Source organism: Petaurus breviceps, unplaced genomic scaffold (genome assembly GCF_028583685.1).
Source record: "Petaurus breviceps papuanus isolate PSGF00001 unplaced genomic scaffold, PetGlider_PUasm1.0 90865, whole genome shotgun sequence".
Classification (NCBI taxonomy): domain Eukaryota; kingdom Metazoa; phylum Chordata; class Mammalia; order Diprotodontia; family Petauridae; genus Petaurus; species Petaurus breviceps.
The window spans coordinates 16390973-16411495 of NW_027187367.1; the positions used below are offsets into that span (position 1 = coordinate 16390973).

Genomic DNA, 20523 nt, shown 5'->3' on the forward strand with positions numbered 1-20523 from the left:
TGACCTACTCATCATTTCCTATTGTCCTGTCCTATCTATGACTTTGTTCAGCCCATCCTCAGTCCCTGTCCTCAGAGAACTTACTGTCTATTAAGTGGTTCCTGACTTGGACCTTGAAAGAAGAGATTTCAACAGGTAGAGATGGTGGGGGATTCTCGGGGATGGAGGATAGTAGTGTGAAAGATGGAGGGGAGAATTTAGAGGCAGGAAGATCAGCTAGAAGATGTTTATAATAGTCTAGACAGAGATGATGAGAACCTGAAATAGAGTAGAAAGAATTAAGATTTGGTTGTTAAGAGTAAGCAAGAAAAAGCACTTAATTGTTCCTAGATAAATATAGGAATATATATTCTTTAAATCTTACTCTGATTGTTTAGGAATGTTTTAGCAGGTATACTGATGAGCAAATTTTATGTTTTGTTTTGATAGTTTTGTTTTAAACAGATAAAACTTAATCTTAGGCACGCAGTGGTAACTGTGATTCAAATCTTATATATACCTAAGGAGAAGATATACCTTAGGGGAAGCCAGGCTTTATTTGATCTGTGATTCTCTGGTTTAGGCACCACTGTACTTTCTCATGATAAAAACCAGTAATCACACACTTGGAGATGGAATTAAATGAACTGGAAGGATCCTCCGAAGGCCACTTTGTATGCAGCCAATTTACAGAGGAAGAAACTGAGACCAAAAGAAGTTCAGTTACTTGCCCAAAGGTCACCCAGATAAGCAAGTGGCAGAGATAGTAAAGTGAATGGCCCACCCCAATTTGTACCTTAGCTTTTCCATGAGTCAGTATCATTCAGAAGGATTATTCTGCTATATGGTTGAAAGGAAACAATGCACATCTTCAGATGATGCAGATTGGGTCAAGGGGAAATATTTAAGGGTGGGGAGACAGATATAAATACAGATATGCACATATGTACACACTGTGTGTGTGTGTGTGTGTGTGTGTGTGTGTGTGTGTATAAAATGAGTCTGAGAAATGGGTGAGCCATACTCCTGTGGGGCTGAATTTCGCAATAAATTATTATATCTCTGACCACAATTTTTGTTGTTTTTTCTTCATTTCCCCTACAGGATGAGTTGGATCTCACAGACAAAAATAGAGAGGCCATGTTTGCGCTGCCGCTGGAGAAGAAATGGCAGATCTACTGCAGCAAGAAGAAGGTGTTGTCTCTTCTCTTCCGACTGTCCCCCATTTATTTCTAGTCTTTGTGGTATCAGCTATCAAAATGGACTTTCTTGTGCAAGGAAACTCATCGATGTCAAATAGGTCCAAAAGCACAGGAAACACATCTATTGAGATCATAGACTGTGGGTGGAGAGGCAATGGATAGAATGCTGGGATTCGAGTCAGGAAGACTCACCTTTCTGAGTTCAAATCTGGCCTCATACTCTTACTAGGTGTGTGACCCTGGGCAAGTCACTTAACCCTGTTTGCCTCAGTTCTTCATTTGTTAAATGAACTATAAGAGAAAATGGCAAACCATTCTAGTTTCTTTGTGTGTGGGGTCATGAAGAGTTGGACATGGATGAAATGAATAAACAACAACCACTATAGATGGGGGTGTATAGGATCAGGTTGGCAGGGCATGGGGAAGGAGATTCTGAAACATCTTTGTTTCAATCAATGAAACAATATACCAACAATAACCATTTATCCTTCCTCACAAGGAGCTTACGTTCTAAAGGGGCAGACAAGTACATATGAATGAATGAAACATTATTAAGTGCTTACGATGTGCAGAGCCCTGCACTGATCTCTGGAAATCCAAAAAGAAAATTAAGATAGTTCTTGTTCTCAAGAAGCTTACATTCTAATTGGAGAGAGAGAAAGAAAGAGAGAGAGAGAGAGAGAGAGAGAGAGAGAGAGAGAGAGAGAGAGATGATAGATGGATAAATAGATGACATGATGGATAGATGGATAGATAGAGATAGACAGATAGATAGATAGATAGATAGATAGATAGATAGATAGATAGATAGATATGGATGGATGGATGGATAGAGAGATATAGATAGATGGTGATAGCCATAGACAGAGTGAATATAAAGACAATAAATACAAATAAATTAGGAGAGAGAGTTCTAGCATGTATGTGGGATGTGGGAAACAAAAAGGTTTTATATAGATGGTGGTACCTAAGCAACATTTGGGGGAAAGAGAAGGACTCTAGGAGGTGGAGAGGAATAGGGAGTATGTTCCAGGCATGAGGGATGGCCAGTGCAAACATATAGAAACAGGAGATGGTATTCCATGTGTGAAAAGTAGAGAGACCAGTGTGGCTGGGTCATAGAGTAAAGTTCAATGACTCTGGCAAGTTAGGTTGGGGTTAGGTTGTACAGGGCTTTAGAACCTAAACATGGGAGTTTATATCTGATCCTATAGGCTACCATCAGTTAAGGGAATGACATGATCAAATCTATAAGAAAAATTACTATGGCTTCTCTGTGTTAGAGGGACTGGAGTGAGGAAAGACTTGAGGCAAGAAGGCCAATTAGGAGACTATTGCTAAAATATCAGAGAATTGAGGTGATAGGTATTTGAGCATAGAGATGGAGTAGAGGGGCAGCTAAGTGGTGTAGTGAATAGAGCACTGGCATGGGAGTCAGGAGGACCAGAGTTCAAATATAACCTCAGACACTTGACACTTACTAGCTATGTGACCCTGGGCAAGTCGCTTAATCCTGATTGCCTCATCCCCAAAAAAATGAAAATGAAAAAAAGAAAATGAGATGGAATAGGAACAGCAAAAGCTGGCAGTTGATTGGATATTTGTGGTGAGGCAAAATGAGCTGAGGATAATGCTAAATGTCCCACTCTTAAAATTATTGAGCTTTACCATATATTGTCAGGAGAACAAATACCAATTCATCCTTGCTTTCGTGGAGGGACATTTGGATGGTTTACATACATTTTACATATACTCTTGCTTCCTTTTCGTAGGAAGGTACCACTGCTTCCAAATGAGTACAGCAGTGAGCTCAGTCTAGACTTCCTTTGTTTTCATTTCTCATTAACTTTCATTTCCATTTTCTCTTTTTTCTCTCTATGTTTCTCATCTATCTCTTGGTTTCTCAGTCTTCTCCTCTCCCTCCATCTTTTTTCTGTCTGTGTCTCTTTTGCAGATTATCTCTCTTTCTGCTCTGAGGAGAGCACTTTGTAAATTGTAAAGCACCAGATGATTGAGCCATTATAACTGTCATTTTGCTGCAGCTATTTCTTTTTATCCATCTTTGTCTCTTATCATTTTTTGACTTCCTCTCTTTGTCCAGACCCAACAGCACTGATGCCAACTTGAAAGGAAGTCTCTTAAGTAGAATGCCCTAGGTATCTGTTCTTGGCCTTGACTTGTTCAACTTTTAAAATCAGTGAATTGAAGAGCCATAGACAGAAAAAATACAAAGGGTTAAGTGACTTGCCCAGGATCACACAGCTAGTACAGTGAGGCATAAATTGCATGCTCCTTGGATTAGCTGACAAAAAAATTAAGAGGTATAGGTGCCATATTGGATGGTAGTCAAGGACCAAGGAATGAATCTTATAATCTTATAAGATAAAATTTAATAGAAATAAATCTAATGTAGAGAAATGTAAGGGAATAAATGTTAAACTCCTTATTTCACAAGTCAACTGAACAAACACAAATTAGGGGAGTCATGGCTAGATAAAAATACCTATGGGTTTTAATGAACTATGAGCTCAACGTGAGTCAGTATAAAACAACATTACCAAGAAGAAAACCTAATTTAATCTTAAGCTGAATTAATAAAGAGACATAGTGCTCAGAATGATGGAAGTGTGCCTTGACCAGACCACCTCTATAGTATTTGTTTTGTTTAATTATAGGTGCCACATTTTAAGGAACATGTACATATATAAGTACATACAGAATTAATTTGATCTATGTGTATAATATGTAATTAAATAAAAGTTATTTAGAGAGGGAAGGCACCACCAGCAACTGGGAGAATCGGGAAAAGCTGAGTGTAGAATCTTAGAGCTTAATCTTGAAGAAAGTAGGGGATTCTATGAGGTGGAGATAAGGAGGCAGGGGTGGAGGACCAGTGCAATCAGGCAAAGATGATAGAGTGATGTGTATGAGTTCTGGAGAGAAAGCCAGTTTGGCTATACCCTAAAGTATAGGAAGGAGATGAATGTATAATAAAGCCGGTAAAGTAGGTTGGGGCCAGGTCTTGAAAGGCTTTAAAAAACAAACAGGGGAACATATATTTCATTCTAGAAAAACCAGTGAAAGTTGTAGAGAGAGAGAGAGACAGAGACAGAGAGAGATTTTTAGGCTTAATAGAAGGAAAAACTTAACAGAGATGTCCCAAAATAGTTTTTTGGTTTGAGAGGTAGTAAGTCACTTAACCCTATCTGCCTCAGTTTCCTCATCTGCAAAATGAGCTGGAGGAGGAAATGGCAAACCACTTCAGTGTCTTTGCCAAGAAAACCCAAATGGGGTCATGAAGAGTTGGACATGACTGAAAAATGACTGAGCAACAAGGTTACCCTTTAACAGAAGTCTTCAAGCAAAGATTCTATGTATTTGGGGGGGCAGGGAAAAAGTTCTTGTCACCATATGGGTTGGTTGACCTAGGATGGTAATAGCCTTTCCCCTCCAACCTCACCTGATACTTTCCCCCTGTAAGACATATATTGGGTAATAATCTAATACTCAAGGTATTTGTGTCAGTGTCTTATCCCCCAATATCGTACCCCCGCACCAGTAGATTTAAGCATAAACTTCTTGAAAACAGGGACTGGATCTTATCTAAAGATTGCCTCTCCTCCAGTACCTAGTATAGTGCTTTGCACATAATAGCTTTTATTTTAAATTTTACTTTGTACATAGTAAGTAAAATTTGTTTTATTTAAATTTTTTAAAGATTTTAATAAATCTTTATTATGCTGTATTCTTTTCCCAAACCATCGATAACCAAGTCAAGTTCTAACTTTCCACAAAGTTACACCAAATCTTTACTTATTTCAGGAACAGGAGGACCCCAACAAGTTGGCGACCAGCTGGCCAGATTATTACATTGACCGAATCAACTCCATGGCTGCCGTGAGTAATCTTTTTATTTTTGAGGATGTCTTAAAGATTTTCTGAAGAGATGCCTACCTGGGCTCCAGAATTGATGGCACCAATCCCTTCCTCTGTTCTAAACAGAATGTCTACCCTTGCCTACTCCAAATCCTTCAACATGTTTTGTAACACTTACCCTGCCTCAGATATAATGTCTCACATTTCTATAGTGTTGATATTTTATATATTTATACTTTGTAGTGTTTTATGAATTACTTTTACATAGTCAATCAGTCAACAAGTATTCATTGGTAAGTGCTTCATGTATGCTAGACACTGTGTTAAGCTTTAGGAGATACAGAGAAAGGCAAAAGCAATCTTTGCCTTCAAGGAGCATACATTTTAATGGGGGAGACAACATGTAAATACAAGATAGATACAGATGAAAGGTGATCCAAATGGGAAAGCATTATCTGTAAGATATCTTGGATAGAGAGAGGCAAGGGAGAGGGGTAGATAATAATAATAATAATAATAATAATAATAATAATAATAATGATAATGATACAATTTAGCATTTGTATTTAAGACTCACAATTTTCCTGTGGTATCTCCTTTTATCCTCACACAACCCTATGAGGTAGGTGCTATTATCCCTATTTTACAGATGAGGAAGTTGAGGCTGAGAGATCAAATGACTTGTCCAGGTTTACACAACTAGTAAGTGTCTTCTGAAGCAAGGATTCCAACTTAGATTTTCCTGATGCAAGTCCAACACTCTATGTCCTCCACCTTGCTGCCTAGGACCAAGGCAGGTAGACAAGAGTAACCCTTCTCTCCCCTCCTCCACAAATATACACATCCTCTTCCTTCCACGTGCTTTCCCAACAGATGCAGACTCTGTATGCCTTTGATGAAGAGGAAACAGAGATGAGGAACAAAGTTGTTGAAGACCTGAAGACAGCCCTTCGCACTCAGCCCATGAGGTAACTGAGTCCTCTCCCTTGATCTGGATTGTCCTGGATCCAATTAGCCTCCCACACCTTCCCTTCAAGTTGGGTGACTTCACAGCATTGCAATATCTTCTCCTTCCTTCCTCCCTCACTCCACTCCACTCCAGTCCAGTTCCATTCTCCTCACTCTACCTCACTTCATACCACTCCAACACATTCTATTTCAGTTTACAATTCTTTGGGTTTCTTGAGGAGCTGGGAGGCAGCCAAGGCTTAGGGCTCAGGGCTTAAGGGGTTGAAGAGGAGAAAAGTCTTAGAGGGAAAATTACAGTAAACCACAAATACATGAAGGGCCATCTTGGGAGAAGGGCAGAGTGGCTATTTTGGTTCCTTTTATGGATAGGACAATAGAGAGAAGGGAGCCAGGTTAAAGATGGAAAGTTATTTCTGAAACAGGGCTGTCCCTACCAAGGGATGAGGCAGGTTTCAGAGGCTCCTCTCTAGGATTTTGTAGACAGACATCTTCTCTACAACCAACCAAGCAACCAGCCATTAAGCATTTATTAAGTTCCAGGCACTGTGCTAAGTCTGAGGATACAAAGGAGGCAAAAAACAACCCCTTTCCTCATGGGACTCATATTATAATAGAGGAGACAACATGAAACTAAATAAATACAAGCTCTATACAGAGTAGATGTAAGGCAGTCTGGGAGGTGGAGGAATTCTCAGCTGGGAATGGGGTGGTAGATAGGAAAGGCCTGCTGCAGAGGAAGAATTTTGAGGTGAGTCCAGAAAGAAGCCTGTGAAACTAAGAGGCAGAGGTGACGGAGAAGAGCATTCTAGACATGGAGGACAGCTAATGCAAAAGCTTAGAGACAAGAGATTCAGTGTTTTGTATGAAGAATTACAAAGCTGGTGTGAGGTAGAGTTCTTCATGAGTTAAGAGGAAATAAATAGACAACCCATTGAATGAAGACCAGCCTGAAGATCCCGTGATGCGTGGGTGAGAGGGTTTCCTTTCTCTTTCCAGTGGGACAGGGGGCCAACCATCTGGATCTGGGTAGGAAGTAGGGGGTATTATATCTGCCCCATGTGTGGTTTCCTCTACTGAGGTCCTTGATTACCACTGCCGTTCCTGTCTTCATCTTCTTGAATTTCTAAGATACATCTGTTCATATAGCTGAGGTGGTATGGTCAGCAATAGGAGGAGAGACAGAAAAGAAAGTGAGGGAGTGAGAAGTGAGGGGTTTAATGAGTAGTTTTAATGAGACACTGATTTCTCCTTCCCTCTGAGCCTATCATAGGCAGAGGGTAGGAAGGGACCAAAATAATCATTTCTCCCTTCCAACCAAGAGCACAGAAACACACAGATAAAGGTAAATATGCTTTCAGAAATTTATTAAGGTCAGCCCTGTTTGGAGAAAGTCATCATTGTTAATTTTTTTTGGAGGGGGGAAGGCAAGGCAGTTGGGGTTTAGTGACTTGCCCAAGATCACACAGCTAGTTAAGTGTCAAGTGTTTGAGGCTGGATTTGAACTCATATCCTCCAAACTTCAGGGCTGGTACCCTGTTCACTGTACCACCTACCTGCCCCAAACCATCTAATTTTTTTTTAAAGATTTCTTGAAGAGATGCTTAAGTCCCCATGGAGTTCTCTCCACTATTATGTACCATATAATTCTGATAAAGTTCTTTGAATTTTCTTGTCTAACCTCATTGCCCTTCTCTAATAGGATCTTCTTTTTCTGTCCTTGAGAGAGACAGAGGAAAGTTGAGGCTTGGAGTAGGTAACATTTAATAAAGCATTTAGTAAAGTAAGACCATTTAGTAAAGCATTTAGTAAAAAAAATAACCACCTATCCTCACCAACATGTGATCAATTAATGCACAAGCACTTCTCAAATGCCTACTTTGTTCCATCTGAGGGACTGTGGTAGGTGCTAGGAATTAAAAAGATCAGCTCTTTCCCTCAAGGAGCTTACATTCTATAAGGGGATATAATATCTACTCATAGTTGGCTATTGTCCTTTGTTCTCTAAGAGGACCAGTTATATTGGGGTCAAGATACAGAGTGTCTGACTATAGCTGATCAGACCAACACACTCTCAGGAGGCTCCCCACAGGTCAGGCACAAATAGTCCATATGAACATACAAAGTAAATATAAGGTAATTTTGGTGGGTGGGGGAACCCTAGCCACTGGAGGGATTCTTACACAGTCTTAAGAGGAGACATTTGGGCTAAACCTTGAATTACACTGTGTCCTTTTATTGATTGCATGATAGTAAGGAGGATAGTAATTAGGATTATTAAATGCTACCTACTTCCCATTCTCAGCCATTTCTATAAAGGACAGAAGGAGAAGCTATTATTGGAGGAGGAGAGAGAGGGTAGACAAGAAAACTAGAAGGACTTCATCAGTGTTATGGTATATGGTAGTAGAGTTAACTCCATGGGAGCCCAAGCATCTCCAAAAAGATATTTTTAAAAATCAGACAACTTTCCAAATCTCGAAGGAACCTGGGTATTCTAAGAAGCAGAGGTGAGGAACCAGTTCATTCCAAGTGTGGGGAGAAGCCTTTACCAAAGGGTAAAAAGAGTGAAAATAAAAAGGCACATGTGAAGATCATCAAGAAGTCAATTTGGCTGGATTATAACATGTGTGAAGGGCAGTAATAGACCTAAAAAGTACATTGGAACCAAATAATCAATATTTATTGAGGGCCTACTATGTGTCAGGCACTGTGACAAGTTCTAGGGCTACAAAAAGAAGCAAAGGACAGTCCAGGTTATGAAACAGAGGGTTGCTATACAAATGATAGGATGACAGGCAATTAATGTGTTCGTGTGATGTACTTGGAATACAAATTATGATGTGAATATTATATAGTAAATCAGTAGATATTTATTGAAAGGCTTCTATGCATAATTGGGACACAGTGGTAGGTATTAGGCAATAACATATGAAAGTGGTCCAGTGGATAGAATGCCCAGCCTAGAGTCAGGAAGACTTATTTTCCTGAGTTCATATTTGTCCTCAGACATGAACTAGCTGTGTGACCCTAGGCAAGTCACTTAACCTTTTTTTGGCTCAGTTTCCTTATCTGCAAAATGAGCTGGAGAAGGAAATAGCAAACTATCTCTGCCAAGAAAACACCAGATGGGGTCATAAAGAGTCAGATAAGACTGAAATGATAAACAATAACAGCAACAAAAATGTGAAATGATATATCAGTGTTCCTTGCCTGCTCTCATATTATTTTTCTTCCATTCCATACTGCTCCCCTTATTCTCCCCTCCCAGATTTGTGACTCGATTCATTGAGTTGGATGGGTTGACCTGTCTTTTGAATTTCCTTCGGAGTATGGACCATGCCACCTGTGAGAGTCGAATTCATACATCCCTCATTGGCTGCATCAAAGCATTGATGAACAACTCCCAGGGCCGTGCCCATGTGTTGGCACAACCTGAGGGCATTAGCACCATTGCCCAAAGCTTGCGCACGGAGAACAGCAAAACCAAGGTGGCTGTGCTTGAGATCCTTGGTGCTGTCTGCCTGGTTCCTGGTGGTCATAAGAAGGTGCTTCAAGCCATGTTGCACTACCAGGTGTATGCTGCTGAGAGGACCCGCTTCCAGGTGAGGGATAGGAAAGCAATATGAAAGTCATGTGCAGAGCTACACAAGGATGATATCCAGGTGGGGCATGAGGGATGTGTATCAGAAACAGAGGGACTGGGGCAATGAGGAACCTTATGTGGAAGGAATTGGGGCATGTCTGGAGATAGCATATGGATAGATGGGATGAGGGACAAATGGAAGGCATTATATAAAGAATGCAGGAATATATTATCCATGTGCAGAGACTTGGGGAAAAAAGAGCTAATATAGGGAAGAGATGGACCAGAGACGTCTCCAAGAGGTTGATCAGGAAAACAGGGTACTTTTACAACTATTGGTTAATAATAATAACAATAATAATAATAATACAGATTTCAAAATATCCTGGAAAATTCAACCAATAAATTTTCTGGGTATCAGGACATTAACAGTTGTGGACTTCAATTGTTCTGATATAACATCAATCCCTAAAACTTAATAGCAGTGTGAACAGATGTTATTGTACCAAATATTCATAATCTCCAACAACATGGAACAAAAAGCTTTTGAAATATAAAGACCTAGTAGAAGAAATCAAAATCACGTAGTAGGAGGAGGATGCACATACGTATATCCTTGTATCGAGAATGCTTTCATCGAGCCTCTAGACAATGAGCTTACATCCCAATACTTTAAATTAACCACAAGCTATTTGTGCAGTGGTTCGTAGAACAGTAAATATAGAAGAATGAAAGTAGTCTTGGCAACCAGTTCTGGGACTGTTTTTGTCTGAACCCCATCCAAAAAGATGAGAATGTTGATAATAATGAGATGAACAAATATTGGTATTCATTTAGCAATTTAGAGTTTGCTAAGCACTTTTACTTTATTATAGGTAGGTAGTACAGTAGAGTATTGGACCTCAAGTCAGAAAGCCTTGATTTTAAACCTGTCCTCAGACACTTATTAGCTGTGTGACCCTTTGCAAATTACTTCATCTTTGTTTGCCTCAGTTTCCTTATTTGTAAAATGGAGTTAATAATAGCCCCTGCCTCTCAGGGTTATTCTGAGGATCAAATGAGATAATAATTGTAAAGCACTTAGCACAGCACCTGATACTATGTAAATATTAGCTGTGATTATCAACTATTATAATTTCACCTGACCCTCACAACCACACTGGGAGGCAGATATGACAGATTATTATCCTTATTTTACAGAATGGAAAAATGACACTCAGAAGAGTAAAGTGACTTGCCCAAGGTCACAGCTAATAAAAGACATAGGTGTTGGGGAAGCTAGGTGGCGCAGTGAATAGAGCACCAGCCCTGGAGTCAGGAGAACCTGAGTTCAAATCCGACCTCAGACACTTGACACTTACTAGTTGTGTGACCTTGGGCAAGCCACTTAACCCCAGTTGCCCGCCAAAGAAAAAGAAAAAAAAAGACACAGGTAGGGTTTGAACCCTAATCTTTATGATGCTAAGGGCCAATACTTTCCCCCACTCTGGTGCTGCCTTTTCATTGAAATTAGATATTTCAAGGAATGCTCTGAAACATGTGAGCCCAGAGTCCAATGACCTTATAGAAGAACAGGTATCACCTAGAATTCTGAGTCACAATAAGTTGTCTAGGGTCTCAAGCAACTGATATTTGTTTGTCTTCTTCATACCCAAGGCCTGTTTAATACTCTCCTAACCTCCCCCCCAAACCCAGCACAGGCCTCTTTTTGGTTTTTGTTTATTTTTGGAGCAAGTTCAAGTGCCTGCTATGAATAGAACCCTATATTAGGAATTTCAGGGAAAATACAAAAGAAATGGTTCCTGTGTTCAAGGAATTTACAATTCAGTTGGAAAAAGAGAACGCAGAACACAAACATGTAAAAGAGTCTGATAAAGAAAATATATGTATATGGCAGCACTACATAATATAACTGGCTAGAGGAGGTATGAAGTCTTGGTCAGAATGAGTCAAGATGAGTTTTAAGAGATGTTTTAAAGAAAGCAGTGAGCAGGATGGGGTGGAACGTGACATTCTAGGGGAATTGAATAGCATGAGCAAAAGCAGGCATGGTGGCAGAGCTAGTATGATGCTAAGATCTCCTGTCCCTTCTCCCCACCTAGACTTTGTTGAATGAGCTGGACCGAAGCATGGGACGCTACCGGGATGAAGTAAATCTGAAGACAGCCATCATGTCCTTCATTAATGCTGTCCTTAATGCTGGTGCTGGAGAGGTTGGTTGCTTTTTCCCCACATCCTTAGACTCTCCCAGAGAGCAGTGATCTCTTAATTAGGTTTCTCCAACTTCCTTAGGGAATCCTGGGGTAGGGAGCCAAAGGAGTGATCTCTTAATTAGGTTTCTCCAACTTCCTTAGGGAATCCTGGGGTAGGGAGCCAAAGGAGGGACCCTTGACTTCTGATTGGGCAATGTCTGTCCCCACCATCACTTTTAAAGAGTTTGTATTAACCTTCCTCCTGTGTTAAGCAACAAAATTAGAATGTCAAGCACAAAGTACAGAGCAATTCTGTTACAATACAGATGCCATGGATTTGGATACATCATAGGCTAGAGTCATGCCCTCTGAAATATAACTACTTGAAGTATCAGCCTGATAAAAGTAAAATATAAATAAGAAGTAAAATGTAAAACTGGTGTTCCCCATCTCCATCCTGATACCATGAAGAAGGGAGGGTGCATCATATTATCATTATATCTGCCATTGAAGTCAGTCCTAATGGTTAGCATCAGCCATTAGTCAATTAAAGAAATAAGATCCTATTTATATGAATTCTGTTATTGTTAGCTTTTTGGGTTTTTTAAAGCAAAATGATTGGCCTTCATTAAAGCCATTAGAGTCAATGAGTAAGCAGTTAAATATTTAGATTTCAAATATCTTAGTCCATGCTAAATATCTTGAATTTCACAGCAGAGATCTCTTTAAATACTGTGATTGAGACTTAACTTCTTACTTAAACTAACAAGTAATTATTCTTCACATAGCAAGTATAAACAGTTCTTCTCTACTGTTAACATTAGTCAGAACAGGCCCAGAATAAGGTTAAAACTTAAATGGATCAAGACCAGTTAAATCAGGGGGCTGTAGACAGTCAGGATAGAAGTAAAGGCCTTGATCTCTCTTCTAATTAATCCCAGAAAATAGACAGACGACAGACAGACAGACAGACAGACAGACAGATAGATAGATAGATAGATAGATAGATAGATAGATAGATAGATAGACAGACAGACAAATGGATGGATAGATGAATTAATTAATCCAGGGAAACTTCCTACAGTGCAGAGATATCTGAAGTGCTACTTGAATAACAGAAGATAGTTCAATGAGTTAATTAGAGCAAAGGGAATAGATAAAAGTTATTATAGTGAGAGAACTTGGAGGGGAGGCCACATAAATCAGAAAAAAAGAATATGGTCTTATCTGAGGTGTCTAAAGTGGAGAAAAATCCAGGATGGGAGCAGAGCAGGAGTTTAGGAGAATGTAGGAAAATGAGGAATTAGTGCTTGGGAAGATACTGGAGAATAAGGGGCATGGGTTAACCTTCTAGAACTTTCTGAGGCCTTGGCAATATTGCTACTTTTGAACTAGGTTCTGGAGATTTCTATGACTGTAAACTCTGAAACTTATGTTATCTTGATACTTTCTATTTTGTAATAGTCCTTAGTGCTCTTCGATCCCAGGGTTAGAGCTGGTCCCTGAGACTGACTGAAGCCTTAGGAACAAAGTAATTAGAAAAGTAGCCATAATTGTAGATGGGAGGGGAGCCCCAGATTCTTTAAATGAAACAGGCAGCGCACTCAGCATCTTCTTGTTTCAGGATGGGGCTAGGGCATATTTTTGGCTTTGTTTTTCTTCCCACTCTCATCCCTTTGAATGCTACCCCTAACCCAGTCCACCAGGACAGTGTCAGAAGTGAGGGGTTTCTGATAGTGGCTTGTCCTTGTGATGTTGATATTACTCAGCTCCCAGAAGCCCAGAATGTGAACCAGTTTTTCCAGGTAGGCTAAGCCCATGTTGTGTAGGTAATGCATTCTACAGGTATGTAGGGAGGTTGTATAGCTAATATATTCTATTATATAATACATATAGGCAATATATTCTGTATTCTGATTGATAAAATTTGTATCTCCTCTCACTCTCCTCTGAGAGAAGTTTCCATGGGACTTTGTGACTTTTGGAGTGACTAAGAATATATATTACAGTAAGTGTTGTGGAATATTACAAGAAAGTCAAGACATTAAGGCATTTATTGAGTACCTGCTGTGTACTAGAATACAAAAAAAAAAGACTATATTTTCAAGGAGTTTACAATCTTATGGGGGAGACAACATTGGGAAAGGCTTCTTGTAGGAGGTGGGACTATGGCTAAGCCAAGGGTGAAAATGAGGTGAGAGAGAATTACAGAGGGAGAAAATCAGTGAAAATACATGGAGTTGGAAGAAGGGGGATGTCTTGTTTGAAGAATAGCAAAGAGGTCATTATCACAGGATTGTAGAATAAGAGAAATAAGATATGAGATGTCTGGAAAGGTAGGAAGGGGCCAGGTTATGAATAGCTTTAAAAACCAAACAACATTTTATATTTGATCCTGGAGGCAATAGGGAGCCATTGGAGTTTATTGAATAGGGGAGTAATGTGGGCAGACTTGCCCTTTAGGGAAATCAGAATTTTAGGAAAATCACACCTGAAAGCTGAATAGAGGATGGACCAGAATGAAGAGATACCTGAGGCACAGAGATCAACCAGAAGGCTGTTTCAGTATTCTAGGAGTATAGTTATGAGTGGCTGCATCAAGTGGCAACGTCAAAGGAGAGAAGGGGGAATACACCAAAGATGTTATGAAAGTAGAATTGACTGGACTTAGCAACAGATTGGATATGAGGTATGGTTTGGGTGAGAAGTGCGTTAAGGACTAAAAGAAAGCCTTAAGTAATGGTGGCTTCCTGATCCAGCCAATGAAATAAATGTTTCTCTACTGGTTCTGCTTTCTGTTCCACTCCATCCCATCCCAATTCCACCCCATCTCAATCATTTTCAAGGATAATCTGGAGTTTCGGTTACATCTGCGATATGAGTTCCTGATGTTGGGAATACAGCCTGTGATTGACAAACTTCGAAGGCATGAGAACGCCATATTGGACAGGTAGGTGATAAGATGAAGGATTTATTCATTTTGAAGTGGGAAAGGAGGGCTAAAAATAATAAACTCAGGATGGCAGGGAGAAGCACAAGAGTACCAGCCCAGGGAGAGCAGGCCTAGAATAAGTATTGATTATCTGGGAGGGCTTCTAAGAGTGATAGGGACAGGGAAAGACTTATGGTACCCAGGAAAAGCTAGACACTTCACAATTTGGCCTAGTTCAAGACCTATGGGTCTTTTAAGACCTCTTTAGTTTCTCTTCTTCTTGGACATTTCCCTGTTCACCGACCCCTTTTCCAGAGGAAAGTAAACAGTCTGCCCATCTATGTGGACAAGGAAGAGAGTAAGTGCTTGACTGAAAGGAGTGTTTTGGTCTTATCTAACTTTGATTTCCTTGCTGTGAGATACTACTCAGTTGTGCCATTCTCTATCTTTTCCGTGCCCAGGCATTTAGACTTCTTTGAGATGGTTCGGAATGAGGATGACTTGGAATTAGCCAGAAGATTTGACATGGTAAGGACCACCAGGATGTAATTCAGACACAATACATATCAACTCTCCCAGTGACTTCCCCAGAGGTCCCCTAGGGATGGGACACCAAAATGGGCATTCTACTTAGCATTCTTGTTTCTAGGATGCCCACAATGTACAGATTCTGCCAGGACCCTCTGGAATTAACATGTGCCCACAGGCCTCAAAGGAAAGAAGGTAGCCATTCCTAAAGAAACCTGTGGCTACTTTATGGATTATCACTAGCAAATATCCAATCTTTGGGTGACTGATAAACAACAGAACCCTCTTGGGGTACATCTCCCTGTCATCATGATTTATACCTAAGAAAATGTATTCTCATTTTAAGTTAGACTCTGGACCTGTGACTTCATAAGTATAGGGAACTCCCAGGTGAGGTATTTCCCTCTACCAATATAGGTCAGCACCTTCTTTGCGACTTAAATTCTTAGAGAGCTGCCTACTTCACTGAAAGGTTCTGTCAATTGTCCAGGCTCACACAGTCAGTGTGGTGTAGCAGCAGCAAGCACCCCAGCATCCCCAGGGTGGCTGCCAGTACAGGTTCTTAGATCTGCTTTGCTAAAGGAAAGCAACTCAAAATGGGTTAGCAAGCTTACTTTAATCAATCAAACATATCATTTACCTTGTTCAGGGGAAAGTCAGCATCCCGAACTTCAGAGTATACAGACAGAAGTTACAAGAAAATAGAAAAACATATCAAGCAGACAGGCCTCCAACTGTCCAACCATTACATCCATACCAAATCATAGTTACCAGAGAGGGAAGCATCAACATCTGGGGTTTTCAAAGCCGGGGGGGTGGGGCTCTCAACAGCTGCCCAGAGTCTATTTGGTCAAATCACACAACACTTCTCAAAGTGAGCCCCAAAACAAAGCCTCCCATCACGGCTTATATAACCTTCTTCTGGCTCAGAGAATGTAACAACCTTCTTGACCCATTGCCCAATCACAAAGTATCTCCTGAGAAACAAGCCTCTCACCACAGGCTCCAGGTGCACTTAACCTAGGGGCAGGGAAGATCTTAAAAATTTACATTCCTATAACATATGGACAAAATCCCAGCCAAACATAATTAACACCATAAAAATATATGATAAATTCCCACAACAAATAATTGTCTGTGTATATGTGTATGTGATTATTCATGACAATGCTCCCCAGATCACAAACAGTTAATTATAATCTCCTTTACTTGTGTCTAGGCAAATAGTGAGAGACAGGATCTCTGGATGTTTATGCTGAGACATTTGGGGAGATGAGAGGCCCTGGGTGGGAGGAGGTATCTCAGAGTTCATTGAATGAAGACCCAGAGTCTTCTCTCTTCCCTTCTTTCCTCCTTTTCTACCTTCCTTGGGGTCCCCATTCATCTCTTCCTTACTCTGTTTTTCCATCAGGTACACATTGATACCAAGAGTGCATCACAGATGTTTGACCTGATCCACAGGAAGCTGAAACACACAGAAGCATACCCCTACCTGCTCTCCATGCTGCAGCACTGCTTACAGCTGCCTTGTAAGTCCTGCCTCCCCCTACCCCACCAACAGAGGCCCCAGACATCTAGCTTAGGGAGGTGGGAGAGGGCCCCCCCTTTTAGGTAGCATTTTCATGAGTACGGTTCACTGGGCAGATATTCAGATGACTCTTCCAGGAGACCAGGACAGATCAAAAATGTCTGAAACTCAAGCTACTCTTATTTCTTCATGGTTGGGGAAAGGAAAATATGATTCAGATCCCTACTCCTCCTCTTCTCCTGATTGGTGTCTGAAGGACCTAAACCCTCAGGAGGAGCAGAAGACTTAAATAATGGAGTCACCAGTGTCCTTGATCCGCAGGCATCATCCTGACCTTTTCATTTTAAGGTCAGATAGTCCTTATTTTCCTACTTCTGACAGTCAAGCTTGCCATTTTCTTATGGAGTCTCCAGTTAGGAAAGAAAGAACATTTGTGGGGATCTTATTGAAGATATCCTTCCCTACCCCCCCAGCTTTGTCAATTTTCCCATTTTGTTTTCTCCTTTTCTCCTTTCTCCCTGCCTACATACTTCTGTCTTCATCATCCATAGAATTATTCTAACAGTACAAATCAATCATATTATTTGTGGTTACTACTCTCCTCTAAAGTCATAAAGACCTGAAAAGAAGACATGAACCTAAGTTACTACAGGAAGAATTTAATTTAGACATAAGGCAGAAAGTTGTTCCATGAGGACTACTGGACCAAAGAGTGAACAACCAAGGGAGAGAGTATACATTCTGCTTCTTTGAAGTCTTTTTCAAAAGATTTTCTCCTACTTGTAGCCAACTATATGTGTATCTATCTATCTATCTATCTATCTATCTATCTATCTATCTGTCTGTCTATCATCTATCTATCTATCTGTCTGTCTGTCTATCATCTATCTATTTGTCTGTCTGTCTATCTATCATCTATCTATCTATCTATCTATCTATCTGTCTGTCTGTCTGTCTGTCTATCATCTATCTATCTGTCTGTCTGTCTATCTATCATCTATCTATCTGTCTGATGTCTGTCTGTCTATCTATCATCTATCTATCTATCTATCTGTCTGTCTGTCTGTCTATCTATCTATCTGTCTGTCTGTCTATCATCTATCTGTCTGTCTGTCTGTCTATCTATCTATCTATCTGTCTGTGATATATTCTATGCCTGAAAGCCTCTGATTTGCATTCTCACCTGATTTTTCCTTGAGGAAAAGTATAGCATAACAAACAAACAAAACAGCCTGCAGAATTTCAGGGGAGGGAAGATCACAAGAAAAGAAGGATAGTGGCCTAAAGCAGGGAGCCTGGCATGTCATCTCTCCAGTACAGGATTGATAGAGGAAGTGGGGGGTCCCTCTATGCTCAAAACTGACCTTGCTTTCTTGGGTGCTGGTCTTTTGGGTCTGCTGTTTCCCACGGGACAGTGGGGATGAATCTGAAATTCTTTTGTAACAATTGGACTTTGATGGTATTGCACACCCTGTTTCTGAGATTCTATGATATGTCTTCATGGCCAAGATCCCCAAGGTTGCTTTCCTCCTGTGGTTACTAGAAGGCACAGGAAGAAGCCCAGGATCTACTCACTCAAAGAAGCACATTAGATGATCATCTTGTAAATGGGGAGGGGTGTGTGTGTGTGTGTGTGTGTGTGTGTGTGTGTGTGTGTGTGTGTGAAATACGATATGTGTTAAAACAACAAAACAAATCCCCACATGTCCAGTCGGACCAAGAATAGGATTCAGGAGGGGCTGGGGTGAACCTGGAGCTCAGTAACTGAAGAGCAGCGGCCTCAATTGACTTTAGGCCCTTGTACAAGCAAGACAGTGTCTTTGCCTTTATAACTTAAAGACACTTACTCTGGGATGCCTTCCCTGAATAACACTACTCATTCTCCATCCCACAAGCACAGCCAATGACCCCTACTCTTATGTAATATTGTATAATATCTATCTCTCAATTGTCTGTTCTTATGGAGTAGTGGCATGAATAATTCAAAGCACAATCTATTTTTCATTTTTATTTTCCTTTGGAATTCATTGTGTATCATAAAGGTATTTTGTAATTGATTCGCCTTTCTAAATATACTTTCCTTTGGTAGACATGAAAATGAATTTCTCTTCTCTGAGTATACACTTAACAGAAAGCTAGGGGAATTAGCCCCAGCTAGAGGAGAGGTGAGAGATGGACCTGGGGATTTAAAATTCCACAGCAGATAAACTCCCCAATTGGTAGTTGATTAGATTTATGAATTTCCAGGAGCTACATTATTTTCTGATCTCCCCCCATTAGATTGGGAGCTTCCCCAAAATGCAGACCACATCTCCTTCTTCAGTGGGGGGCTGTGTCTGCTCTTTACTCTGTGCCCCAGGCTGTGATACCCAGGCCCTAGCCCCTGGGGCTCAGTAAAGACACAGTGACTGCCTTGCCTTCAGATAAGCGGAATGGTGGGAGCATCCATCATTGGCAGCTCCTTGACCGGATCCTCCAGCAGATCGTCCTACAGGATGAGAGGGGCGTGGACCCTGATTTGGCACCCCTGGAGAACTTCAACGTCAAAAATATCATCAAGATGTGAGCAGCAGTGACCTTTCTCCCTTCCTTCTTCCTACCCCTTTTCTACCCCTTCCATCCATGAAACCTCAACTTTCTCTTCCCAAAACCAACAACCTTCAAGTTGTCTATAGAATGTTAACTGACTCTCGATTATCCACTTTGAGGTTTATTCACAAGAAATGCTTAATTAATTCCAGACTGACTTACTTTTATCTCTCTGCCCCACCCAGTATATTTCTGGGTGCCATTTCTACACTGTCAGTCAGTATCTGTTCAAACAGTACAAACTTATTTTAATGTTAGCCTGAGCCACAATTTATTAGGGGAGCAAATTTGCTTAAAATAATTAATGCTGTGTATTTCAAAGCTAAGTAGAAATGGTTAATTATCCAAAGTTTTGAATTATTTTGTGCCACACTTCTCATTAGCCCAGATAATCGAGAGTTTGCTGTATTTCTCTCTTTAGGAAGCTTAACCAAAATGAGCCACACTATTGGGGAATTGAGGAGGGTAGAGGACAATTCACTCAAATCTCTAGCACTAACATTGAAGCTGAGAATTTGGACCCTAGTTAGAGCCAAAAGACTAGCATTTCTGTCCGTAACAGTTTTCCTACCCCCCTTCCCAATCATCCTGACTCCAGCTAACGTGGGAAACAGAGGGTGGGACATTTTTAAAAATAAAATTTATTAAGGAGGAGAACCAGTGAGAGTAGAACTAAGATAACCATTTTCTAGTTCCAACCCCAACCCTAATCTTCTGTGTGACCTTGGGCAAGTCACTTAATCTTTTGGGGCCTTACTTACATGGTTTATAAAATGAGAGGGTCGGGCTAGAAGTGATCTCCAATAATCTTCCTGATTCTTAATCTTATGAGTTAAATGAGATAATGAAAATTTGAGGCAAACCGGAACCTTAAGGAGATGGACTGGGAAATCAGATGACCAGTCTAGGGGGATTGTATAACCAGTTTAGGGGAAAGGAGATAGGCTGAAGGGATAGAAGTTGGGTTGGATGGAGTGGGGAACAAGCTAGAGGGGCAGAGGGACAGACTAAGAGTTGAGTAGATATAGTGGAAGGGATGAGTTTTACAGACTGTCATCAGGTGAAAGATAATTTCTTTCCCCAGGCTAGTCAATGAAAATGAAGTGAATCAATGGCGAGATCAGGCTGAAAAATTCCGAAAAGGT

At 40.5% G+C, this 20523-nt stretch overlaps 1 protein-coding gene across 3 annotated transcripts in view; it reads left to right on the forward strand.

The window, feature by feature from the left end:
- The window catches only part of DAAM2 (dishevelled associated activator of morphogenesis 2), a 161672-nt gene that overhangs the window by 109084 nt on the left and 32065 nt on the right, over positions 1-20523 (forward strand). For all 3 annotated transcript variants that reach the window (XM_069073618.1, XM_069073620.1, XM_069073619.1), the window contains exons 3-12: positions 1084-1173; positions 5004-5078; positions 5931-6025; positions 9295-9628; positions 11712-11822; positions 14648-14751; positions 15195-15261; positions 16673-16790; positions 19213-19351; positions 20463-20521. In XM_069073618.1, coding sequence (XP_068929719.1) covers positions 1084-1173; positions 5004-5078; positions 5931-6025; positions 9295-9628; positions 11712-11822; positions 14648-14751; positions 15195-15261; positions 16673-16790; positions 19213-19351; positions 20463-20521 — 1192 coding nt within the window. The remainder of the gene's footprint in view (positions 1-1083; positions 1174-5003; positions 5079-5930; positions 6026-9294; positions 9629-11711; positions 11823-14647; positions 14752-15194; positions 15262-16672; positions 16791-19212; positions 19352-20462; positions 20522-20523) is intronic.